This window comes from Brassica rapa, chromosome A09, assembly GCF_000309985.2.
Source record: "Brassica rapa cultivar Chiifu-401-42 chromosome A09, CAAS_Brap_v3.01, whole genome shotgun sequence".
Taxonomy (NCBI): domain Eukaryota; kingdom Viridiplantae; phylum Streptophyta; class Magnoliopsida; order Brassicales; family Brassicaceae; genus Brassica; species Brassica rapa.
The window spans coordinates 2,553,348-2,579,245 of record NC_024803.2 but is presented as its reverse complement, the minus strand read 5'-3'; the positions used below and the strand labels follow the sequence as shown (position 1 = coordinate 2,579,245).

The 25,898-nt window shown below is 36.6% G+C and overlaps 6 protein-coding genes across 9 annotated transcripts; 2 read left to right on the top strand and 4 right to left on the bottom strand.

Annotated features, from left to right (window-relative positions):
* Positions 1–118: 118 nt before the first annotated feature.
* LOC103837336 lies at positions 119–6,255 on the top strand. Its single transcript, XM_033279002.1, has one exon. The coding sequence runs from the start codon at positions 1,626–1,628 to the stop codon at positions 3,336–3,338; it is 1,713 nt and encodes a 570-aa protein (XP_033134893.1). The 5' UTR covers positions 119–1,625; the 3' UTR covers positions 3,339–6,255.
* On the bottom strand, positions 3,859–13,716 carry LOC103837250 (glutamate receptor 1.2). Its single transcript, XM_009113589.3, has 5 exons — positions 10,267–13,716; positions 8,970–10,198; positions 8,566–8,872; positions 7,401–7,774; positions 3,859–7,319 (listed from the first exon to the last, which is right to left on the bottom strand). Exons 1-5 carry the CDS (start codon positions 10,604–10,606, stop codon positions 6,939–6,941), a joined length of 2,631 nt encoding a protein of 876 aa, XP_009111837.2. The 5' UTR covers positions 10,607–13,716; the 3' UTR covers positions 3,859–6,938.
* LOC103837251 (glutamate receptor 1.2) lies at positions 12,793–17,086 on the bottom strand. The gene is made up of 5 exons (XM_033279001.1): positions 16,350–17,086; positions 15,092–16,275; positions 14,680–14,986; positions 14,191–14,564; positions 12,793–14,113 (listed from the first exon to the last, which is right to left on the bottom strand). The coding sequence occupies exons 1-5, from the start codon at positions 16,651–16,653 to the stop codon at positions 13,742–13,744; spliced, it is 2,541 nt and encodes an 846-aa protein (XP_033134892.1). The 5' UTR covers positions 16,654–17,086; the 3' UTR covers positions 12,793–13,741.
* Positions 17,087–17,317: 231 nt separating this feature from the next.
* Positions 17,318–20,145, bottom strand: LOC103837249 (FRIGIDA-like protein 3). Of its 3 annotated transcripts, none has more exons than XM_018654958.2 (4): positions 19,896–20,145; positions 18,560–19,586; positions 18,119–18,258; positions 17,318–17,965 (listed from the first exon to the last, which is right to left on the bottom strand). In XM_018654958.2, exons 2-4 carry the CDS (start codon positions 19,545–19,547, stop codon positions 17,531–17,533), a joined length of 1,563 nt encoding a protein of 520 aa, XP_018510474.1. In that variant the 5' UTR covers positions 19,548–19,586; positions 19,896–20,145; the 3' UTR covers positions 17,318–17,530. The 3 variants fall into 3 exon arrangements, with proteins under 3 accessions (XP_018510474.1, XP_018510476.1, XP_033134894.1); XM_018654960.2 differs by having other exon boundaries at positions 18,560–19,525; positions 19,896–20,114; XM_033279003.1 differs by having other exon boundaries at positions 18,560–19,538; positions 19,896–20,094.
* A 265-nt stretch (positions 20,146–20,410) lies between these two features.
* LOC103837248 (acyl-coenzyme A thioesterase 9, mitochondrial) lies at positions 20,411–23,600 on the top strand. 2 transcript variants are annotated; one of them, XM_009113587.3, is made up of 5 exons: positions 20,411–21,564; positions 22,286–22,463; positions 22,537–23,006; positions 23,080–23,208; positions 23,280–23,600. In XM_009113587.3, exons 1-5 carry the CDS (start codon positions 21,193–21,195, stop codon positions 23,412–23,414), a joined length of 1,284 nt encoding a protein of 427 aa, XP_009111835.1. In that variant the 5' UTR covers positions 20,411–21,192; the 3' UTR covers positions 23,415–23,600. The 2 variants fall into 2 exon arrangements, with proteins under 2 accessions (XP_009111835.1, XP_009111834.1); XM_009113586.3 differs by having other exon boundaries at positions 22,534–23,006.
* Positions 23,601–23,632: 32 nt separating this feature from the next.
* On the bottom strand, positions 23,633–25,663 carry LOC103837247. Its single transcript, XM_018654711.2, has 4 exons — positions 24,798–25,663; positions 24,520–24,651; positions 24,020–24,070; positions 23,633–23,911 (listed from the first exon to the last, which is right to left on the bottom strand). The coding sequence occupies exons 1-4, from the start codon at positions 24,868–24,870 to the stop codon at positions 23,805–23,807; spliced, it is 363 nt and encodes a 120-aa protein (XP_018510227.1). The 5' UTR covers positions 24,871–25,663; the 3' UTR covers positions 23,633–23,804.
* Positions 25,664–25,898: the final 235 nt, after the last annotated feature.

Here is a 25,898-nt window from a genome sequence, read left to right as displayed (position 1 = left end):
ACTATTTTAAAAATATGTTATTAAAAAACTATGAAATTTTAATAGTTCAATTACAATATTAATGGCAAATAAATTATAATTATAATTTTAAAAATATTATTTTTTAAAAAAGGGAAAAAATTAGAAAATATTACCAAAAATTCAAATATGTTTTTATAAAATAATGTATTATGGAGTAACAAAAGCAAATTCAAAATTAATGTAATATTCCAAACTCAAAAATAATTGTGTAATTTTCCAAGTTTTTTTGAAAAATATACAATTTTGAAAATAAATATTCAAACTCAAATTGATAATATTTCAAACTTTAGAAAAGATAAAATCATAGATAATAAATAATAACCTTTTGAATTGCACCACGAAAATAGAAACTATATATTTTATAAAGATTAAAGTAATCTAAATTTTTGAAATCTTAATAAAAAAAACATAATATCATAACATGAAAAATAATCTAAATCAATAAAATTTACTAAAATAATATAATTTTAATAAAATAGATGCTGTTATGTATAAAATTTACTAAAATAAAGAGCTATATTATTTTAAAAAGAGTATTTTTACTTATAAATCCGGTATAATACAAAACGATATATTTTAGAGTATATTTTTAAGAAGAATATGTAAATTTAAATTATCTTAAACACATATATTTTCTATAATATAAACAAATAAAAATTTAAAATTTATTATATGCAAATTGTATAAATTAAAGAAAAATATATTTTAAAAGAAGTTCTCTATTTGATTATTTTAGATTTTTTAATTTATTGTGCCTAATTCGAAAATATATTCGTAAGTAAAAAAATTATTGACAAACTAAACGTATTAAAGAAATCACTATTCGGGTCGGGTTTCTATTTTTTTATTAATTAATTATTTCTTTATTAACTCGAAAATATATTCGGGTTTTTTTCCCGTTGGTTTCTCTTGTTTTAGTTAATAAAGAAATAGAAAAGCATGAGAGAGAGAAATCAGAACAGACAGAAACGTCTCTTTATAAAGAATTTTTTCTTAACCATGAGGTACTCTGGTGAGAAATGAAACCACTAATGATGCTCTTAGTTCAATACTCTCCTCTGTCTCCCATTTGCTTATATAAGTATTTTCTGATTAACTTTTTCATGCTATCTAAAAGTCTATGGATTTTATAACTGTTTGTAATCTTTTTTGTCACAAATTGATTCTTATATGACTTAGATTTGTTTTTAATTAAGATTAAGATTTTGTTTATAATTTTTTTAATAAATTAAATATATTTTTAAGTTTGCCTTAGTCATATATATAAGAAATCAATTTGTGCCGTAAAGTTCTCACACGGCACTGATCTACTTATTAATAAACAAATTTCAGTATCTTCTAAAACCAACTAGAATCACTGTATACCATCAATGGACGTTGAACGTTTGGTCATGTTCCTTTACGGATCCCAAAATAGAGGATTTTTTTCTAAAAATATCGAATACACTTGAAAGAAGACCTATCAGTTTTAGTATATATATAGTAAAAATATATTTACATCTATTGCATATCTGCATAACTGTTATCTTTTATGTATCCTTTTCTGACATAAAATTATATTTATATGCATGCCGAAATGAAAAATGAAACATACATAATCGTAAATGATTAGCGATACATACTTCAAACCTCAAATTTTTGTTCTTTTTCTGTTTGCTAACCAGTTGTTATGGGCGCAAACTCAAACTAATGGTCTACCTGTGGAAACAATCTTTACATTTCCTGGTCCTTTGCCTAATACGCTTCCCGATGAGGGAGATTTTGGTAAAGGTATCATAGACTTGGGAGGTCTAGAGGTTGCTCAAGTCTCCATCTCCAACTCAACAGCGCAAAGAGTATGGAGTACATATGAAGGAGGAGGAGACAACATGGGATTCAGCATCTTTGAACCTATAAATCTCCCTCCTAACTTCTTCAAACTCGGCTTCTATGCACAACCAAACAACCAGAAGCTTTTTGGTTCGATTCTTGTTGCAAGAAGCGTAAATTTATCTAATTTACTACCACCAGAAGACTACCTTGAAGTCGGTAACACTGCATCGCTAAATATCAAACAAGACGGGCCTGCTTATGTTTGGCAGCCGGTATGTCACAATGGATATCAAGCGGTTGGTATGTTTGTCACTACTTCTCCTGAAAAGCCACTTCCGTTAACCCAACAATACACAAGTTGTGTTCGATCCGAGTTTACGGAAGCGAGTGAAGCTGATGGATTGTTATGGGGGATAAACGGAGTAAGCGTTTTTAAATTGAGACCGGTCATCAGAGGAACACAAGCAACAGGTGTGTACACAGGAACATTCAGTTTTCAAGGACTAAGTAGTTCTACTCCTCTTCCTCCTTTATTCTCCTTAAGAAATACAAAACTTGACATGTACTCTTGCATGCCAAGCGAAGCTCAAACTAGGGTTTTGTTTCAAACCTATTCTCCTTTGATATATTTCCATCCAGACGAAGATTTTCTTCCTTCCGCCGTGGATTGGTTCTTCACCAATGGTGCATTGTTGTACCAGAAAGGAAACGAATCAAACCCTGTCCCAATACAACCAAACGGTACAAATCTTCCACAAGGCGGTTCTGATGATGACTTGTTCTGGTTAGACTACCCGGTCGATAAAACCCAAAAAGAAATGGTTAAAAGAGGAGACTTGAGTAGCACGAAAGTGTATCTACACATCAAACCAATGTTTGGTGGGACTTTCACCGACATTGTCGTATGGGTATTCTGTCCTTTCAACGGTAACGCCAACCTCAAGTTTCTATTCATCAAGAGACTCTCTTTAGGGGATATAGGCGAACATATTGGAGACTGGGAGCACGTTACTTTACGTATCAGTAACTTCAACGGCATGTTATGGCGCGTTTACTTCTCTCAGCATAGTGGAGGAGCGTTGATGGAGGCGTGTGATCTTGAGTACGTTGATGGTGGAAACAAACCAGTGATATACTCGTCGCTTCACGGTCACGCAATGTATTCAAAACCTGGACTTGTGTTGCTAGGCAATGATGGCAATAACGGAATAAGAAACGACATGGATAGAAGTGACAAGGTGTTGGACTGTGGTTCGGGGTATGAAGTGATTTCAGGACTTTCAGGCGTGGTTGAGCCACCGTGGATTAACTATCTTAGGAAATGGGGACCTCAAGTACAGTATAACATTGACAAGTCTCTTGAAGGCTTCGCTAAGATTTTGCCGTGGTTTATACGGAAGAGTTTCTATAAACTTATTAGCAAGATTCCTGTTGAGATACTTGGGGAAGAAGGTCCAACGGGTCCTAAAGAAAAGTTGAGTTGGACCGGTGATGAAAAATATTAATAGGCGGTGTTATTCAATTATCTATTTTAATAGAGTTTAAATCTGATATTCGAATGATGATTATAAATTCTATTTTAAAATCAAGTGTATTTCAATGAATGATTTAAATCTAGTTTTTAAAATATAATGTTATTCAAATTGTAAGGATTTAACTCCTTTTTTTTGTATTTTGGATTCATTACAAATAATTTTATATAGAATCTCATGAATACATGATTGAACTCAAAATCCTATGCATACTAAAGAAATTTTAGAATTTATCAACTTAAACTATTTTAAAATTTAATAGGTAAAAAAATATTAATAACTTATTTTAATTAATCACTAATTGAAAAATACCCTAACTTATTTAGTTTAGATTGTTGCATTAATCTATATACAGTATAGTTATATGCATTTTTCACAACCAAAAGAAATCTATCCAGCAGTAATGTTTAAAAAAAAAATTAAATAGCTAAACAATAATTTTAATAAGAAAAACATAAAGACAAAGTACAATATAAATGTATTATGCAACTCATTTGTTTTTTTTTTTTGACGTCGAACGGCCATTCTATTACTCAAGCTTGAGGTGGTCTGGGTAACCAGACCGGAATATAACAACCAATAAAAAGTAACTCTCTCCGAAATGTTCTAGCAGTCTTAGCTAAAAAGTCCGAAAACTGATTGCGCACTCGTGGAACATGTATGATTTTGAAGTCCGGAAAGCAAATCTGCAGCGTCTCTATCTTCTCCAATTCTGTCGCAAATCTTGGCCATTTTTGGGGTTCATTTATCATAGCAATCAGCTCCTTGCAATCTGTTCCAAAGCTCTGACATGGTGAGTGTTGAAGCATGTTCTCCATCGCCCAGCGCAGTGCTTCTATCTCAGAATGCAATGCTGATTCACATCGACTGAAGTTTCGTGTACCCAAAAGTTGTATGTTCTCCCCGCTATCCATCCAAGCTCATCCGCATCCACTGAATCTATCGGAAGCTGTCCATGATCCATCCAGGAGGCAAATATTACTCAAGCTTAAGACTTGGTTTTCCTCATTGTTGTTGTCTTGCACTACCGGTGGTATCAACTCATTTGCACTAAACCAGGCTTGGCATTCGCTTTCTGCATATCGGACTAGCTCCAAAGGATCTCTGTCTATTCCCCTGAAGAGCTTATCATTACGAGCCTTCCATATATACCATATTATCCAGGGATAAGGATCTATGTCTTGGTCTAAAGCTATGATATTCTTTTTCCTCCAGAATAGATAGTCCATGTTTGTGTAGACACTTGACGCTGGAAATATGCATGGGCTTGTAAGAGTTGTCGATAAGGACCATGCTTGCAGAGCAGGAGGGCATTCAAATATGGCATGAGTTACAGATTCCTCTGCCTCCCCACACCTCGGACAGTAATCATCACAGCGCATATTTCTTCTCACTAGATTTCTCGTTACTGCCATCTGACCCGTTATCACCTGCCATATTAAATGACATATCTTCCTAGGCGCTTTCAACTTCCAAGCAAAGGCTTGAAGTTTAGTTATACTTGGTTCCAGTATCAGCTTTTCCTCATCTAACTTCAGCAGATTTTGAGCAACCCAATATCCAGACTTAACTGTGTATTGTCCATTCCTCGTGTATTTCCAGCAACTCATTTGTTATGAAAAGTAATTACTATGACTTACATTTTTTTGGGTGTAGTAAAACTATGACTTACATTGGTGACTGTATTTTAGAAAAGGATTTTTAAAGTTAAAATATCTTAACTAAGTTTGTTTTGGGTAAAAACCCTCAAACTAAGTATTTAACGAAAAAACCCTCAAACTAACTATATTTAATGAATTAAACTCTAGCATATCATAATTACCATTACTACTGGTAAATCTTTAAATTATGGGTTTCTATATTAATTCATTACATAAATTAGTTTGGGGGTTTTTCATTAAATACTGAATTTGAGGGTTTTTCTCTAAAACTAATTTAGTTAAGGGGTTTTAATGTTAAATTCCTTTAGAAAACAGTATCCTACTCTATTCTTCTTACTTCTCAATGTTTGAGAAGGAGTGTTTCTTATTCCAAGCCCAAGCAAATTAATCTTATTAGCTTAATGCCTTTTGGCTATAGGACATTAGACTTCTACCGGCTACCGGGAAAAAGATTAGACTAGATCAAAGGACAATAGGTCAGAAATGACCAAATCCATCTTGAAAATGAAGATGGACAAAGTTGTTCAATGATTAACCGGTATTTCGATGTTAAGTAAAAGATCAAGGGTCAAATCAGATAGGTAGTGTCTGTCGCATGCTCTGCACCAGTTCTGTTATAACTCGGTCTGTAAGCTTTCCTTGTCCATAATGATGCAACTAAGCTTAGCTATTTCAGTTTAAATCCTAACAACATTAATTCTATTTTTTTAAAAAAATCTTGCATCAAATCATCATTCTTCGTGTCTAAATAACATAAATTCTTCATGCTTACTTGTTGCTGAGAAATATTCGTATGGAAACAATTGAGTAAGATGTAAGCCAACCATGAGCCCATGTAGGGAATCACCGAAAAGATTCCTAAGACAAGTTTAATGGGTGGATACACAATTTAGCAAACGAAGAAATTGCACCAAAACATTAATGGTCTCGGGACAGAGTGCGTTTGCAGAAAAACATATGAACCAAACTCAATAAGAGAGAATAAATTTGCCAGTAGATTAAGGGCCTGGATAATCATGAAATATCATCAGATCCAGGCGAGTGATACTGCCGAGTTCTATTTTGCAAGGTTATATTTTTTTATAAATTGACTGGATCATGACAGTCTTTGATCCAACCAAAGAAGCTGAACTTGCTTGTAATAACACAAGATAGAAAACTTTGTAAAATAAAACAACAAAAATTTAAAGGATTTATTAGAGAGAGATGACAGGCGTTGTTAGAGAAGAGAAAGAGGAGAGTTTATACTAGTAACCGGAGGGTAAAGAGATTAGGGTTTGCTTTCTATTCTTTTCTCCAGAAAATGGTTATGGGCTCATTGCTTTTGTCAGCCCAATATAAAGCCAATTTATATATACATTGCAGAACCAAACCATTTGCAAGAAGACACTAGTTACATGATTTATCACATACTCCCTCTGTTTAATCACATTAATCCATCTGTTTCAAAAATAAATATTTTAAATTTTTGATACATTTTCTAAAAAATAATATCTTTCTTATAGTTATTTCCTTTTATGTAATTATTTATTTTCTATAATTTAAAATTAATAGGAATTCAATAAATATAATAATATTTTTCGAAGTTTATCATTATTAATTGCTACAAATAAAATAAAAATAATGTGTATGTTTAAAAATTATTTTTTCCCAACATATGATTGGTCTAACACATGGACGCAACCCGATTTGAATCAAGAACCATATCGCAGTTGACGGACCACTCGAGGACGAAGGGGCAGCAAGCTTGTTTGGTGAGGCTTCTAGGTCAAAGCAACAACGTCACAACAATTGTGTAAGGCTATAGAGACTCAGGGCACAGCACGCCAAAAAACTTGAGCATCTACTTGTATTATGATGCTAAGTACAAATGGTAATGTACGTTTTGCTATGTTTGAATCAGTTCCTATCTTCAGTTACGTTGAGCCATTTGAACCGCATTCTCGCCATCGGCGTTATCAAGGGTGTTGGGATGGATAGTTCTTGCGAAGAGGATCCTAAAATGTACAAGTCGTTGCGAGAGGAATATGTTGACCGAACACATCAGATCTTCCCATTTGTTTCGGAGCCAGAGGATGAGAAGCACCACAAGAGCGAAAGCGAAAGAAACTCCGGTGATCATAAACAACCCACGGAATCTATAAAGGGTTACAGGATTTGATGTATCATCTGCTGTGTATGGAAGTTGATTCTCAAACCATCTTTTCTCCATCTCGATAAGTCTATCGCTCGTCCTCAGGTTCAAGATTTCCCTGGACACAAGAGGCACCAGTTCGTCCCCCTTCTGAAACATCTGAAAACGTGTCTTTTGTTGTCAGCTAAGTTAATAAAGAAGATAAAAAGAGTAAGGAAACTGATGATAAGGGACACATACAAAGCCGAAACCATTGGTGTTACATTGTGCCTTGACCATAAGAAATTTCCCAAGATTCTCTCCGAGGAGGACTTTGAGGTATGGCAACTCATCCACAATAAATGAGACAGTATTATTCAACAAGGCTTGAGCATAATCTGTAGAAGTATTGAGACCCTTGGTATTAGTTGGTCGGAATCTGGGACTAGTTAGGGCCATCTTTGCAATGAGCGAGCCGGAAAGATGCCCCACAAAATCTTTATTAGAGTTGAATCGTATTTGTTGCACCGTCATCATTGATGTCAAAGTTGCAGTATAACTTGTAGTTAATATGAGCACTGCAAATACCCAAACTGTAACTACAAATCTTGATAAGTTGTGTTGTAGTTTCTCCCCTGTCATAGATAGTAAGCAGCAGAAAGTGAGTAACTATGATTTTTATTGGTAGAACTGATAATAAAACAGTTACATTATACGATATAAGCAATATGTTGCATAAATTTGTGCTAATCCTTTGTGTTTAATAGCTCTTTCATCTCTTACTTTATGTATCCAACTTCTCCAAACTATGTAATCTAACAAATCACATTTTATACTTTATCTTTTAAATTGAATGCTCTTTTCTCAAAAAAAAAAAAAAATGTTGCAAAAATTGTATGCTCTCGCGTTAATGTATTTAATAAAGTGGTTCACATATCAGTAAGTGATTCATTTATAAAATTATCACAAAATTATTATATGATATATGATAAATTAAATTAATTTTGAAATGTGGAATACTATTCTTTTAAAAAAGTTAAAAATAATTAATTGTAAATCTTATTTCAAAATATATAATTTTTTTGGATATAAACATAATTTTGATATTATTAAATAAAACAAATGAATTATATAATTATTTTTTAAGTTTTATATATTCTAAAAGCGAGTGCTCTATCAAAAGACTCAAATGAGAGTATTGAACAAAAAGTTTTGAAGTCATTTACATCTTATAAATATTTCTTAAAAATGTTTTTACAATAACCGTTGATTGGATAATAAATAGAATAATGCTTTTGCAAATGTTTTTTTTTTTTTGAAACACCTTTTGCAAATAGTTTACCAATCAATACTACTTAAAGCATCACTCCATTGTTTTTTGACCAATATTAGCATAGAATACATGTGAAAAAGGTAGAGTACTTACTATGGGCATAAACAAGGGTAGAAAAGCCAAACCAAAATATAACTCCCATCTGTTTCGGCCAAGAACCCTGGAACTCTTTGTTATCATGTTTCTCTATCAACCAAACTATAGTGCCCGTCAAGACAAAGAAAGCTGCACTTGTTATCCAAAGGTCTCGTTTTAGAGGATGGAAGAACACCCACATACTTGTCTCCTTTGGTGCTACAGTTCCAAGACCCATCTCTGTGAATGGCATCGTAAAATCAACATACATTGATCTATTGGCAGTGATTGTAATATCTCCCACAGCTGCATCATATTTATCTTTCTGTTGGGATGCAACACATAAATGATTCAGTTTCCACACACTCAACATGAAAAAGATACTCGTAATCATAAACTGAGCCATGGTTAGTAGTACCTACCTGACTATAAAGTGCATATGCAAGTCTGTTGTAGTTACTTCCATTGCGCCAAGGGATGAACTCCAATTCATAGTCAAAAGCTGAAATGGCAGCCCGGAAGACTTCTATACAGAACCCTTCCGCAGTTGTAACATTTGTTGCTAGATCAGTCTCCACCTTCATCAGTCTTGGGAACCTGTTGCTAGATGTAACCAAAACCCTCAGCTTTTTTCTTTTACTTTCTCCTAGACTGCGCATTTTTGGAGTTTGAGCAGACCCACCAGGCCAGATTATGGTCTCCTCGAGCTTGTTAAAATGTCTTCTACTGCTGAAACTACCATTGCCATTCCAGAACCCTATTCTCCTCTCACCTGATTCCAACAAATTCACAATCTCAAACTTGTCTGACAAGAACTTCTTATCCTTCACTTTGAAGTCACCACTCAAACCCTTAAACCTACACTCAGTGATAGCCTCGATGAGAGTTGATGACGCATTTTCCACCCTAGCAACTTCCGCGGCTCTCGCCACTGCCCAAACTACATCATGAGCCCAAACACCAGAGATACTCAACCGAGCTTTCTCCGACCAAACATCTTCTTCATTACTTCTCAATCTCCAAGTGAAATTCTGAAGCTCTTTTGACTTTGGAACATAAGTCTTGAACCCAACCACACCCTCCATTGCTTCTTTTCCAAAACCATCACTGTTCTCATGAGAGCTGCTCATGCTTTTGGCAGTTAGGATCCAAGCAAAACCTTCACCCATCATACCCAATCTCTCAGCACATTCGAAGAGACGAGTAGCAATAACCTCAGACGAGTGCACAACAAAAACACTCGTCCCCAAGTCCTTCATCTTCCCTAACCGATCCATAACCATTTCCTCGCTAGAAGTCATTGCAAAACCAACCTTGGACTGTACACCAACGCCGTTCTCATAAAAATGATCCACCATGAGTTGCATACTCTCTCTCCAGTCATCGTCATCATCATCCTCGTAAACAAGAGCAACACTCTTCCAACCAAACCCATGGATAAAAGCTGTGATCCCCTTCGCCTCGGATACAAAGTCATGCGTCGCTTGGATCAAATGACTGTATCTGCTCAACGACGGTGAGATCGGAGAGTTAAGTGAGATCACAGGAACACTAGCTTTCTCTCCAATCTCCGCCAACAGCTTCGTCTCCAGCAACGAACTCCCGCCGATGATGATCGCCTCCACTCCTTCAGCTTGCAGCAGATCTACAGCTGTTTCATTTCGCAAGACTGTGAGTGAATGGAGACAGAGGGGAGAAGGAAGAATGTGAGTACGTTACCAGAAGCGAGAGCGAGGAGAGGCTTTCCTTGAGAGTCTCTGACTGAGAGAGAGACTCTTGTTTTGTAATCACTGTTGATGGCGTAAAAATCGGAAAGCGCCGTTGAAGCAGAGCTTCTCACTGTCTTCCCCTCCACGGAATCAAAATTCAAAACCAATCCGACCCGGATCCGAATGTGTTGATCCTGAACGTCATCGTTTTGACTTGAAGCGAAACAGATGAAGAGAAGCAGAACAAGAAGAAATGAGACTGCCTTTTGAATTCCAAACTTCTCCATTAAAAAAAGTTTCCGATTAGAAAGGAAAAGACACACGTTATCTACTTTATCATTCTTGTTCATTTTTATTTTATATGACCGATTCTAAGTCAACCCATGCCGTGTTTTGTTTTTCCTCTGAAGGAGAAGAATATAATGTAGGTTCTCCATTGGACCGTAAGATTTTTAAGAAGATATTAGTCAACGGGTTCATCAGCATAGTGTAGCATGTCTATGCTGATGAGTTAATTGGTCTCTAATTCTTGACCAATTACAGTTCATGTGAAAAATAGTTGTAACCAAAATAGGCCTGATTAGATTCGGACATGGACGACCAATGCTTAATCCAATCATTTGACAGGATAAAATGATTATTTATTAGGATTACATGTTCAAAAGGAAAATCAGTGTGAGTTTCGCGACTTTGGCTACTCTTTTGTCACATTATTTTGTGGAAATTCAACAATCATTTTATTACGAATTTACGACCCAGTCAAAGAAAAGTAAGGGAAATGATCAAATGATGACTTTATAGTTCAAAGAAACTGTCAAAGAGACCAATAGCTACAGTTAAAGACACAAATACAGCATTTGTCAAGGCTGTAAGAAAAAGGATGTATTTTTTTTGGTATTAGACGTATCAACCCGACTTGTTATCTAACGTTGTACCCCTGTTTTGGACTGTATTAAACTTTTTTGTCGGGAAGAACTAGTCAACGAGTTCATAGATGCGAATAAGTCAAAGATCTAAAATATAGAAGTAGAGGGAAATTATGAAGTCATCTCTCATCTCAAAAGTAAACCATCTCTAATGATCGATCAAACTTGGTCAACATCCTTTACGACAGTAACTTCAGGCAAGCCAAACAGTCCTTCTATCACACGGGCACCTACTTAATTGGCTATCTAACGACAACCAGTCATGAAATTTGAGAAGTCCAAAAAACATATTATATAAATGAACTGGTTTATTCTTTATTAAAAAAAGTTTTACATCTATAGTAATTTTTTTAAAAAATAGAATTATATCTTTAAGATGTAAAAAAATTCTATAAAGTAACATTAATATATTGTTATCATTAATATACTTTTAATCAATTATTTATTTTTATTTCATTTTATATTTGTATGTTATATATATTTATATTTATATTAATATATAATATATTTTTTTACAAAATGGGGATCTTATTCAAATGTTTCAAGCCAATGGGAAAATAGACATTTAATTCTCAAAGTATTTGAAATCGGCAGTTTTAATACTCAAGTATTGCTTGCGCATATTTATTCTCTAACTAATAGTTGACTGCGCAAAATTGAGAACAAAATAGTCAATTGTTAACTGATGAACGAAAAAATAACGGTTTCCGTCAATTTTTTAACGATAGAATATTCTAATCATGATTTTGCGCAGTCAATGATTAGTTGGGGAATAAATATGCACATATAATACTTGAGTATTTAATTTGCCGATTAAAAATACTTGAGAAATTTAAAACAACACTTCTTTTTTTAGAAAATCAAAATTTGAAATATTCTCAAGTTAGATATAACCAAGAGAGTTTTATCTATCTGAAATAGATTTTTGAGTTTTAACAATGACGTATAAAATAATACAAATAATTATGGTTGCATCGTATTGTTCGTATTGTTGATGTACTTCATGTTTATAAAATCACTTATGGATGATTTCATATTGCTTAGACAATTATATGTTGTACATTGGATCTCTACTTTAGACAATCATATCTAATTATCTGTACTTTACACATTCATATATTGCACATCAGCAATACAATGCAAATGTAATTATCTTATGTTATTTTATATGCTTTTATAAACTAAATAAATCCTTTTCCGAGATTAAATATCTTGTATATTATTTCAAATTATGAATCTTTCTAACTATGAATTATTTTAAAAATCATCTAAAGTGATATAAACATGAAGTACATCGACAATAAGATGTAACAATAATTATTTTGTATTGTTTTATATGTCAGTGTAAAAAATCAACAATCTCTTCTAAAGGTAAATATCTCGTACAATGATTTTATTTAACTAGAAAATATTTTTACTTGTGTTTTTTTAAAGGGATTGATGTTAATGACTTTCAATCTTATAAGAAATATAAAGAAAAAGATGAGTTTTTAATTCCTCAAAGTATTTTCAATCGGCAAATTAAATACTCAAATATTATATGTGCATATTTATTCCCCAACTAATCATTGACTGTGCAAAATCATGATTAGAATATTCTAGTGTTTAAAATTTGACAGAAACCGTTATTTTTTTTGTTCATCAGTTAACGGTTGACTATTTTGTTTTCAATTTTGCGCAGTCAATTATTGGTTGAGGAATATATATGCGCAAACAATATTTGAGTATTAAAACTGCCGATTTCAAATACTTTGGGAATTAAATGCCCATTTTCCCTCAGGCCAATGGGGTCAAACCAGGTTCTCTAACAGTCCAATGAATTTTTTTATCCTAATAAAAATTGCAGAACTTCCATGAGAAATAAGTTGATTGATCTAAGAGGAGATTATGTTTGGTAGATGGTAGGAGAAACAACGTAGAATCAAACTAAAAAGGATCTTACTAATACAAATTAGAATAAGCCTTTGTAATGTATCTGGTGTGGATGGGTTTTGAAGAGTAGGTTATACTATGTAGGATTATTCATGGTGTTTAGTGTCTACACTATCATTGTTACCTTGTTTGTTGGTTCCTTTTACACTAAGGATTTCTGAGCAGATCAATATATACAGTAGCCAAATGTTTGGGTGTGATGTAGCCGTTAAACTATAGACCATTACTATGAGTGAAACTAACTCCTGTTAGCTGCTGAAGAAAAAACTGGTCTGAAAACATGCCAATAAATCCTCCATACAAGCCCTATAAGTATACATACCCGAAACCTTCTCAGCGATTTCTAAACTGATGCTCAGCCATTTTAAATCACAAGAAACTTCAGTGAATATAATTAATGTTTTGAAAGGTAATCATCACCTGATAAAGAATCACAGAAAACATAATTTTTTTTTTTTTTTGAAATTGCATTTACATACGGTAATGAACATATTATTCAAGGAGACTTTTAAGTAATATATAGAGGGTTAGAGTTAATCTACTTATCACCAATTGGTTTTAAGCTGAAAACCCATAGTAAGTCCGAATCTAACACATATATTGCTATGTTTGAATCAGTTCCTATCTTCAGTTACGTTGAGCCATTTGAACCGCATTCTCGTCATCAAGAGGGTTGGGATGGATACTTGTTGCGCAGAGGATCCTAAAATGTACAAGTCGTCGCGAGAGGAATAGGTTGACCGAGTTCATCAGATCCTCCCAGTTGTCTCGGAGCCAGATAATGAGAAGTAGTGCAAGAGCCAAAGCTGAAGAAACTCCAGTGATCATAAACAATCCGCGGAACATATAAAGAGTTAGAGGATTTGATGTATCATCTGCTGTGTATGGAAGTTTACTCTCAAACGATCTTTTCTCCATCTCACTTATTTTATCGCTCGCCCTTAGTTTCAAGATCTCCATGGACACACGATGCACCAAGTCGCCGCCCTTCTGAAACATCTGAAAATGTATCTTTTGTCAGCTAAGTTAATAAAGAAGATGAAGAGTAAAGCCGAAAACTGATGAGGGATACGTACAAAGCCGAAACCAATGGTGTTACAATGTGCCTTGACCATGAGAAACTTTTCAGGATTCTCTCCAAGGAGGACTTTGAGGTATGGCAACTCATCGACAACAAATGAGACAGTATTGTCCAACAAAGCTTGAGCATAGTCTTTAGAAGTATTGAGACCCTTGGTGTTCGTTGATCGGAATTTGGGACCGGTTAGGGACATATTTGCAATGAGGGAGCCCGAAAGATGCCCCACATGATCTTTATTAGAGTTGAATCGTATCTGTTGCACCGTCATCATTGATGTCAAAGTTGCAGTATAGCTTGTAGTCAATATGAGCACTGCAAATATCCAAACTGTAACAACAAATCTGGATAAGTTGTGTTGTAGTTTCTCCCCTGTCATAAATAGTAAGCATCAGAAGGTGAGAAACTAATTAGTAAAAACATTTAAGTCCATTCTCTTGTGACCAAGATTAGCATATAAGACGTGTGAAAATGGTAGAGTACTTACTATGCGCATAAACAAGGGTAGAGAAGCCAAACCAAAATATAACTCCGATCTGTTTCTGCCAAGAACCCTGGAACTCTTTGTTATCAGGTCTTTCTATCAACCAAACTATAGTGCCCGTCAAGACAAAGAAAGCTGCACTTGTTATCCAAAGGTCTCGCGTTAGAGGATGGAAGAACACCCACATACTACTCTCCTTTGGTGCTACTATTCCAAGACCCATGTCGGTGAATGGCATAGTAAAATCAACATACTTTGATCTATTGGCAGTGATTGTAATATCTCCCACGGCTGCATCATATTTGTCTTTCTGTGGGATTCAACACAAAAGGAAAATTCAAATGGAAATGATCCAGTGTTGCAACATTCAACATGAAGAGATACTTGTAATCATAAACTGAGCCATGGTTAGTACCTGAGTAGAAAGTGCAATTGCAAGATTGTCGTAGTTACTTCCATTGCGCCAAGGGATGAACTCCAGATCATAGTTGAAAGGTGCAATGGCAGCCTGGAAGACTTCTATACAGAACCCTTTCACAGTTGTAACATTTATTGCTGAAGTCTCCACGTCCATCAGGCTTGGGAATCTGTTGCTAGATGTAACCAGAACCCTCAGCTTTCTTCTTATGCTTTCTCCAAGAGCGCGCCCTCTCGGAGTTTGAGCAGACCCACCAGGCCAGATTATAGCCTCGAGCTTGTTAAAATGTCTTCTACTGCTGAAACTACCATTGCCATTCCAGAACCCTATTCTCCTCTCACCTGATTCCAACAAATTCACTATCTCAAACTTGTCTGACAAGAACTTCTTATCCTTCACTTGGAAGTCACCACTCAAACTCTTAAACCTGCATTCAGTGATAGCCTCAAGGAGAGTTGATGATGCATTCACCATCTCCGCTGATCTCGCCAGTGCCCAAGCTACATCATGAGCCCATACACCAGAGACACTCAACCGATTATCGTCTCCATTCCCTAGTGATGTTCTCAGTCTCAAAGTGAAGTTCTGAAGCACTCTTGACATTGGAATGTAAGTCTTGAAACCAACCACACCTTCCATTGCCTCTTTTCCATGGAAACTGGTCATGCTTTTGGCAGTGAGGATCCAAGCAAACCCTTCACCCATCATCCCCAATCTCTCAGCACATTCGAAGAGACGAGTAGCAATAACCTCAGACAAGTGCACCACAAACACACTCGTCCCCAAGTCCTTCATCTTCCCTAACCGATCCATAACCATTTCCTGGGTTGAAGAGACTGCAAAACCAGCCTTGGATTGTATACCAACACCGTTCTCATAAAAATGATCCACAAGCTGTTGCATACTATCTCTCCAGTCATCTTCATCCTCGTAGACAAGACCAACACTGTTCCAATCGAACCCATGGATGAAAGCTGTGATCCCCTTCGCCTCGGAGGAAGAATCATGTGTCACTTGGATCAAGTGATTGTATCTGCTCAACGAAGATGATACCGGAGATTTAATTGAGATCACTGGAACCTTAGATTTCTCCCCAATCTCCGCCAACAGCTTCGTTTCAAGAATCGAGTCCCCGGCGGTGATAATCGCCTCCACTTCTTCAGATTGCAGCAGATCTACAGCTGCGAAAGAGAGAAAACACATAGATTGTGAGTGAATGTCTGACAAAGGAAGAAGAAGAATGTGAGTATGTTACCAGAAGCGAGAGCTAGGAGAGGCTCCCCGTGAGAGTTTCTGATCGAGAGAGAGACTCTTGTTTTGTGATCAGTGGTAACGGCATAGAAATCTGAAAGTGCCGTTGTAACAGATCTTCCCACCATTTTTCCCTCCAGAGAATCCAAATCCAAAACTAACCCGACCCGGATCCGAACCCATTTATAATCAGACGCGGAGTCTTCGTAAACGCCATCGTTTTGGCTGGAAGCAAAACAGGTGAAGAGAAGCACAACAAAAAGAAATGATACTAGTAGAACTGCGTTTTGAATCCCAAATCTCTTCATTTAGAAAAAAGAAACTTTCCGATTACGAAGCGCACGAATACTTTATCGTTTTTATAAACATGTATTTATATAAACCGATTCAACCTATACCGTGTTTTTCCTCTGTAGAATTATATATTCCAACAAGAAGAATAGAATACAAACTATTCGTATAATAGAAAATTCATATTCAACAAGTTACCTACATGGAGGGGGGAATAAGTCAAAGATATAAAATCTAGAAGTAGATGAAAAATGTATGAACTCAGTCTCCATCTCAAAAGTAAAACCATGATCAAACTTGGTCAACATCCTTTAGGCCGCAACTTCAGAGTTCAGAGAATGCAACCCATGAATCGTCTATCACAAGAGCGCCAGCGTATCGATCTAACGGTCCAACCAGTGCCGTCCCATAGCTTGGGGTGGCCTAAAGAACTACTAGAATTATGTGGCCTTTTATACAAATAGTTACACAAAACCAATACAAAAATGCACAACAATCACTGAATATGGTTAAAAATACAAACTATTTTGGACTAGAAAATGATCGTACAATGGCATGCTTGTTTATACATCTTTTGGATTTGCATCGCCTTTGTAGACGCTGGATATGCCGATAAGCCTCCTGATCACGAGAGCTATGGTTGGTTATGTAATACAAAATTAAAAACGATGAAAGCAAGAAAGAAAACAATACAGCATTAAATATATAATTAATAGAAAATTTTGAGCATTTTTGTTTTGTTTTGTTTTTTGAGTAGGGTTGATCCTCAAAAATACTAAAATCATCCGTACATAACAACATCAAAGGAAAACAACTAGTAGGAGAGGAGGGGTTAAAGAGCTGCCACAAGTTAACACCATAGAAGAGAGAGTCACAGTCACATTCACCATCACCTTAGTGAAAGTAAGGAGGAGGAGGAGCCTGGTACTGATAGCAGTTCCCGTAGAAGTTCCCGTGAGCAGCAGCAGCAGGACTGAAAGTGTAAGTCTGAGGAGGAGGAGGAGGCGGATGAGCTTGTGCTGCCATGATTGGACCGGTAAGGAATGGTCTATTGTCATACACATACTGCGGATACCTCTCAGGGATGATGACTCTACCATATCCTGTCTTGTTGTTGTTGTTGTCAGTGACTCGGGGTTGAGCACCACGTGGTCGTTTCGTCTGAGGCTTTGCGGGTTCTGTCGCTTTCTTTTTCTCAGCTTTGGTCTTCTCCAGCTCCAGAATCCGCTTCTGAAGTGGCTCAACTGGGTAATGCTCTTCCAGGTTATGCACTTCGACACACTTTACCACAGCTTTAACACCTGTAAGCTCCCTCTCATTGAACTCATCCTGCATTTAGCACACAAAATAATGTATCATAATCTGAGCTTGAATCTTGCGTCAGCAAGTCCTAAGATGCTTCATACTCCTAAAGTAAAATAATAATGAATGCATTTGTTTTAAGCAAGGGAACACTAGCCTGAACAGCAGAAGATGCATTACCTGGGAGGAAGATCTCTTTGCCTCAGTCAAGTAAGACTTCAGTAACTCAACAGGTGGGAACTGTTTTGTGAGTTCAAACGCAAAAGCCAAGTTCACTGCATCAATGTGCCTTCCACTGTTCAGGACAACTTCAATCACACCTGCAATAAACAGAACAGTGCACATCATATATTAAGGCAAAAAACAAATCCAGTTATTCACTAACAATGTTCAAGAAATCGCTAGACAATAATTAGGTGTTTTATACTGGATTATTGTTTAGGCGGACGCTAGAGCAATTTTTGAATGCCTAACCGATTTTTTTTTAAAAAAAAAAATCATTTTAGAATAACTTCTTTTAGGTCTAATTACGTCGCCTAGACCGATTTTTAGAACATTGTTCACTATATACCAAACGTCAACCAGATAAAAAAAATGTCATAACAATGTAGGACAACAAACCAGGCATTTTTTCTGAGAGTCCAAGAGAACGGCAAAGCTCAGCCGCCTGACGACGACGCGAAACCATAGGGATCAGCTTCAAGAGCTCATCCTCTTCAAAGTCCTTAACAATAGCAAAACTAGCCAGCAGTTGCAGGAACGCATGAGCCTCCAAAGAATTACCATTGCAAGCATCCATGTCAAGAGTACTCTCCGGCAGCGGATTCCATCCTTCTGCAATAGTTTTCGCTCTACGCTTAACATTCTCCGAGAGAACACCAGCGAGGGAGCTCCCGTCGAGACGAGACAACAGTATGCTAAGGCACTCCATCAGCATGATGCATGTCCTGCGCATTCCCAAGAGGTTAGCGTCTTTCTTCCCATCAGAGGGTGGTGGTGACGACTCAATAGGGTAAAAGCCTTCCAAAGAGTCCAACACTAGAGTAGCCGGGTTTGATGCAGCCTTGAACGCTAAAGGAATCTCTTCCTTTAGCGAAGCAAGGTTCTTGCGGTTATTTGATACAAACTTATGGAGCCCCGTCGAGTCCATATCCTTGCACAGTTTCAGTAACTCCGGATAAGCTTTCACCTGAGGCGAGATCTCAGCCTCTTCTTGCACAGTACCATCAGTGATACTACCATCAGCAATGGGAGCTTTATTATACTTATCCAAGGCACTGTTGATAGCGAACACAGCGGAGTCTCTCTTCTTCTGAAGCCTCTCTAGAGACGCCTTCTCCTTGGCCTCAACTGCAGCTTTCTTTTTCTCCAGTAGCTCTTGTGCTTTCCTTGTTTTGGTTTCGTATTCTTTCTCTTGATCTTCGAGCTCGTGGAACCGTCTCTTCAAGGACCTCTCGAGCCCATGGAAATGCTCCTCCAGTTCCTTCCACTTTAGATTAAGCGTTACGGCGCGCTGGCTTTCGAGTTCGGCGAAGGCCTTCTGAAGCTGCTGGATCTTGGACGATGTGGAGTCCATTAGGGAAGCAACTGAGCGAGTATCCTCCAGCATGAAAAAAGTTAAAGAAGGTGACAACTCCCAAGATATCAACTACAAATATTAAATCATCAAGACCAACGGAATAAAAGAATAAGTCCAGTGACATAGTAGATGACTATGTAAGAAAATGAGTTACTATACACAAAAGACTAAGCAAGCAACCATACATTATTAAGATTTATTTCAGATGATTCTGTGGTACGCAACCTACTCAATCCATCACACAGTCGATGTTCTAGAGTCTTGGTATACATTTTTTGCGAAAAAAATCAGGAAACCCTAGCTACAGTGGATACAAAACGAACACGAAGCAAAAGCAAACAGAGATGATACACGCCACAAGAGAGGAAACAAGTATACCTGGAGAATATAGATGAGGTGATTTCTAAAAAAAGAGATCAGAAGAACCGGGAGAAGATGGTGGATCCATCTTGGAGCGATCGAGAAAATTTTCGGGTAAGGCGAGAGAGAAGAAGAGGAAAGTGAAATCCCCTAAAAGGCAGCGTGGAAGGAAAGAGAAAGTGTTGAAGGGAGGCAAAAAAAAAAAGCAAAGTGATTTATAACTGACACTCTGCTTCGTTGTCTTTTTTTTTTCTTTAACCAAGGTGATAGAGAGATAAAGAGAGTGGCGTGGTGACTCAATCTCTATGGCTTAGACCAGACGACCGGAATGGCTCGAGTCAATAAGTGGAGTGTCCTACTTTAAAGATAAGTTTGTCACGTGATTTTGTCTGAAAGCTGCCGGGGAAAACTTGACTTGCTTGTAATTTACTCTTCACCCGTTATTTTATTTTCCTAATGAATTTGGTATCTTCACTCTCCATGTTTTTTTTTTATTGGCCATTCTTTTCTGAAAATTTAGAAAAGATAATATTCTTTTGTATCATTTTTATTTTTATTGCTTCTTTACTTATCAAATTAATAAAATAAATAATTTTACAAAGCAATTTTTTTTTAAAGTTGGGAACAATGAACAAATACTCATATCGATGTAGTAGTATTTTTTTTAGTTCTAAAATCTGTTAATTAAAAATTTAAAATTTTGTTGTGCAGATAGCAAATTTGTATAGGCCTTCTTTTAATGATCCCTCAACAACTATGGACATTTCCCCTACTATACCGTTACCCAGATTAAACCGGCATTTGTAATTGAATACATTTCAAAATTGAAAAATCATATAACAAATTTAAATAGTTTATGTATCTATGAGATTGATCAATAATAAATCATGTATGAATAATCATACGATGATTGATTTATAAAGGAGTAGACTAGCAATAGACTACTGTATTACAACTAGATGTGTTTAAATTTAAACTAATGGTTTTGATCCCGGTTCATTTTGTGAAAAAATTTCCGGTTCGATTATAATTGATTTGATTCGGTTACTCCCGGTTTAAAACACATTGACCCTCTCTCTCACACCTCTAACTAACTAATTAATAAAAAAGTTTAGGAAAAAAGAACGGTAAAAGCAAAAGAAATGTGTTGGATGAGACTCTTTCTCTTTCAAGTTATGCTTATAAAAAAAACACGAAAGCAGGAAGAAGAAGCTCCAAAGTCAAGGGAGCAAATCAACCTCTGATTGATTCATCGTCTTCTCTTCACCAATCGAGAAACCTTCTTCTTCTCCAAATCCATCTTTCTCTTAAAAAAATGAAGTCGAGTTCTCCAAAATGCATCCCCGTCGTCTCCACCTTCGCCTCACCCTTCGACGTAACACCACCGTCCTCCGACTCAACCCGTAAGCCCCTGAGTCTGTGGCCTGGCATGTACCACTCTCCCGTCACCATCGCTCTATGGGAAGCGAGGTCCAAGATCTTCGAGTCTCTCCTCGATCCTCCCAAAGACGCACCTCCTCAGAGCGAGCTTCTCACAAGGACGCCCTCACATAGCCGAACCACCATCTTCTACCCTTTCTCCACTGATTACATCCTCCGCGAGCAGTACAGAGATCCCTGGAACGAGGTCCGCATCGGGATCTTGCTCGAAGATCTCGACGCTTTGGCTGGTACTATCTCCGTCAAGGTATATATATGCTCCGATCCGATCGCAAATTTTTCTTCAATGGGTTCGTTGTTTATGTGTTTTGGTGCGAGTTTTGTAACTCAAGTATGTGTGTTTTTGATGTTAGTTTGGTTGATTAGGTTCTGTTTCATATTACATTGTCTTAGTTTGGGTTAGGACATGTTCTTTTTACATGTTGTACTTGCGACCAGTTGCAACTTATTGTTCGTTTCTCTGTTGCGCGACCTACGACTTGCCACCAGTTGCAACTTGTTGTTTGTTTTCTGTTGCGCGATCGCGATCAGATCAGATAGATCGCGCGATCAGATCAAATTGATCGTGTGATCACGCAATCAGGTTCTAGATGTAGGATGTAGATCGTATTAAGGGATATGTATCCCACGTTGGAAAATTAATGGAACATTAAGTAATATATAAAGGGTTAGGGTCAATTTACTAATTACCAATTGGTTTTGAGTTGGAAGCCCATAATAAACCCTAATAGATCGCAAGTAATAGATTGTTGTTCATTTTGCTGTCGCCATGGCGATTTCAAGTGGCTAAAATATAGCAACTAAAAATTTAAATTGAATGCGACTTGCAACTGCTAGTTAAGTTGCAAGGTCGGAAGTTGCAAGAACCTGCCACATGCAAACAAACAGGGTCTTAGTGATTTTATTGTGATTAAATTGCTATTATTTTATACCAGAATCTGAATATTTTGTGTAACGTTATGATTCAGCACTGTTCTGATGATGATAGCACCACGAGGCCACTCTTGCTGGTCACAGCTTCTGTTGATAAGATTGTTTTGAAGAAGCCCATTAGTGTCGACACTGATCTGAAGATTGTTGCTTCTGTCATTTGGGTTGGTCGCTCATCCATCGAGATTCAACTCGAAGTTATCCAATCTGAACTCGGTATGTACTTTACAAACTCAACTACAAGCATGCCCTTAAACTAAAAAAAAACACACTTGCTTGTTTCCAGAAGACGCTGATGCTTCTCCAGAGTCAGTAGCCTTAACTGCCAACTTCATTTTCGTGGCGCGTGACTCCAAGACTGGCAAAGCCGCACCCATCAACCGCCTCTCTCCAGAAACCGAGCTCGAGAAGCTTCTGTTCGAGGAAGCTGAAGCTAGGAACAACTTGAGGAAGAAGAAGAGAGGAGGCGAGAGAAAGGAACTCGATCACGGAGAGTACAACAAGCTCGGGGGTTTGTTAGCTGAAGGAAGGATCTTCTCCGACATGCCGGCACTTGCGGACAGAAACAGCATTCTCCTTAAAGACACCCGTCTCGAAAACTCCCTGATATGCCAGCCGCAGCAGAGGAACATCCACGGCAGGATCTTTGGAGGGTTTTTGATGCACAGAGCGTTTGAGCTGGCCTTCTCCACAGCTTATACGTTTGCTGGTCTAGTGCCTTACTTCTTGGAAGTTGATCACGTTGATTTCCTCAGACCAGTTTGTATCCAACTCACACTTCTTGTTAAACTTTCTCCTTCTGTGTAATAATAATAACTAATGGGACTTGCAGGTGGACGTTGGGGACTTCTTACGTTTCAAATCTTGCGTGCTCTACACTCAACTGGATAAACTGGATTGTCCGCTCATCAATATAGAAGTTGTTGCCCATGTTACAAGCCCAGAGATTCGTTCCAGTGAGGTATAATCCTAACACACCCATATCAAATTTGATGCTCAACAAAGTCTAATTGAGGTTTGCATATGATGTAGGTTTCGAATACATTCTACTTTAAGTTCACAGTACGGCCAGAGGCAAAGGCTAGAAACAATGGGTTTAAGCTTCGGAACGTTGTTCCTGCCACAGAGGAAGAAGCGCGTCATATCCTCGACCGCATGGATGCATGAGCTTTGAACTCAAGCAAACAACAAAACTACACTTAACTATACTGTAATATGGCTACGTGTAATAAAAGACTTTGCGTATCAGGTCTTATCCTCTGAGACCACAGATTAACTAGCAATGTAGAACGCATTTCTTGTGTTTATACATTATTTACTAATAATAATTCAATCAAAGATTTGGCCTACTCATTGATTTGTGGATGTGGAACTGGAAACATCTATACGTATAATGCTACTTTAGCTAAAACAAAATCAGAACTCAAAATCCAAATAAAAGAAAAAGAAAAAGAAAAAACCGAAAAAGTTCAATATGTAATGGACGTTGACGCTGCACCAGTTTAGAACTTGACGACCTTTGATTCAGCCAGTCCACGACAGAGCTTAGTTATGTAATCACTTGGCAACTTTGGTGGAGGTAATGTCTTGCTTGCCTGAAGCCTGTATCTGTAATGGTTTTGCCTCGTTCAACACATCTCCACCATGATACATCACTGGTCTTTCTATAGAAGATTAGAACATAGTTATATCATACTTCTTGGAAGAAACAATTGGTTATATACCAAAAATTCCGAAAGATTAAATTATATTCTTTAGAGACTTAAACTCACCAGACACATCAACCGTAGGGTCATTGTATAGATGCATTGCAGCTGCCCAACCTACAATCATATAATATTAAAGCTCTTGAATATGTGACACACACATACACATAGCAACTACTACAACAAAGGATGACACTAGAACGTTGCTAGGTTCAGAAAGTGAAACTTCCTTTATTACACGACCAGGGATGAATTCTAGAGCCTTGTATCCCTCCCAAGTCTCTCAAGGTCCCAAACCACAACCAACTAGTCAACCGTTCCTATATTTAATGTTACTCTTTAACAATATCCTAGCTCACAATATTTATACTATTTTCACCATAGTACATAAAAGGTCTATACAACTCAGTTCAAAAAGTTCCACAAGAGGCACATAGATAATGCACTTAGCTTCTTAAACAGGCTAGTATTAAGTCCAGTCACCAGATGAAGCAAAAGTAATCTAGGATCAATGAGACTGAACAGAAGTCACAATTTGATTTAAAGGCTGAATTTAGAATACATACGGTTACTCAGAAGCTGATAACCTGCACTCGTAAAGCAACCCTCTCGAAATATAATCCTTGGAGAAGAGTCTTCCATCTGGAAACTAGATGCAACAGGCTTGCTTGTCTGCCCTTCGTTGCTATGGGAGCTTCCTGTTTAATCCAATCTATTTTTATTAACTCTTTACTTTTAGCCAAGAATACAACCACACACACTTTGTAGATAGCAATTTTTCATTACAAGCAAAAGTGTTGAAGTTATTATAAATATCAATAGAATCAAAAGAAAGAGAGAGAACCTCTTGATCTCCTTCCGTTGGAAGAAGGGTTCTTAGGTGGCAGAGAAGAGATCTCTGAGTTATGGTTCTGCATCTTCCGTGGAGTGTAAAGCAAAGAAGAGCTTTTGGAATCTTGATAGTATTGTATCGACTTATCTCTCTATTATATATAAAGACACGTTACCAATAATATCAAACTCTAATCTAATCTATGTTTATCTAAATATACTTTAACCATTATCTTACCAACTTACGCAAATCCTATTTCTATAAGGACTATACAATATAAGGTTTAGAAACTCTATTAATGGAAATTCTATACTTTACAAAATATTTTGTATAAATTAATATAAAAATGGGAATAAGATTTATCCAAGTGAATGAGTGAATGACCAAAAAACAACAAAATTTGAAGGTTTTTATTTGAAGGTTTATCCTAGAGAGTTCTTGATGTTCTATATAGCAGAGTTGAAGGTATCTTGCAACAATGGGCATCAAGTCTTCATGTTGTTGATGACAAGAAGTCAGTCTTTGAGGAGCAGATGAATGTAATGCAGTTGATAAACTTGTTAACAACATAACTTCTTCACAAGATCTGCATGCATTTGAATCCTTCTATGTTTTAACAATCTCCAACATGCTTACATGCACAATGTCTTTCTCTGGGACAAAATGGCATGAGGTGGTGTTGAAATTTTCTTGAAGGAAGAAAGGTGAATGAAGTAGGCTACAAAGGCTCTTACTACATTCTTAGGGGTAGCAATGAAAAATTTAGCCACTGCACACCATAGTGAAATAGACAAATCTTTTTGATGTTGAAAAGTATGTGCATATAGTTGATGATATTATAGACTACATATCATTAGATATAAGCAAACCCTTAAGTATATGTGATCTACCCTGTTATAAAAAAAAAATACTATTTAAGTATTAATATTTGTTTTGATCGATATAATTACAAATATCCTAACTGAAATTTCGGATCTAATCGAAACTTATAAAAATTTCATTTTTTTAACGCTGATTTATTATGATATTACAATTATGATATGAGAAAGATTAAATAGACGATTCGACAACCGATAATACTGACTTAAAATCTGGATTTTCTGTAATCTGCAA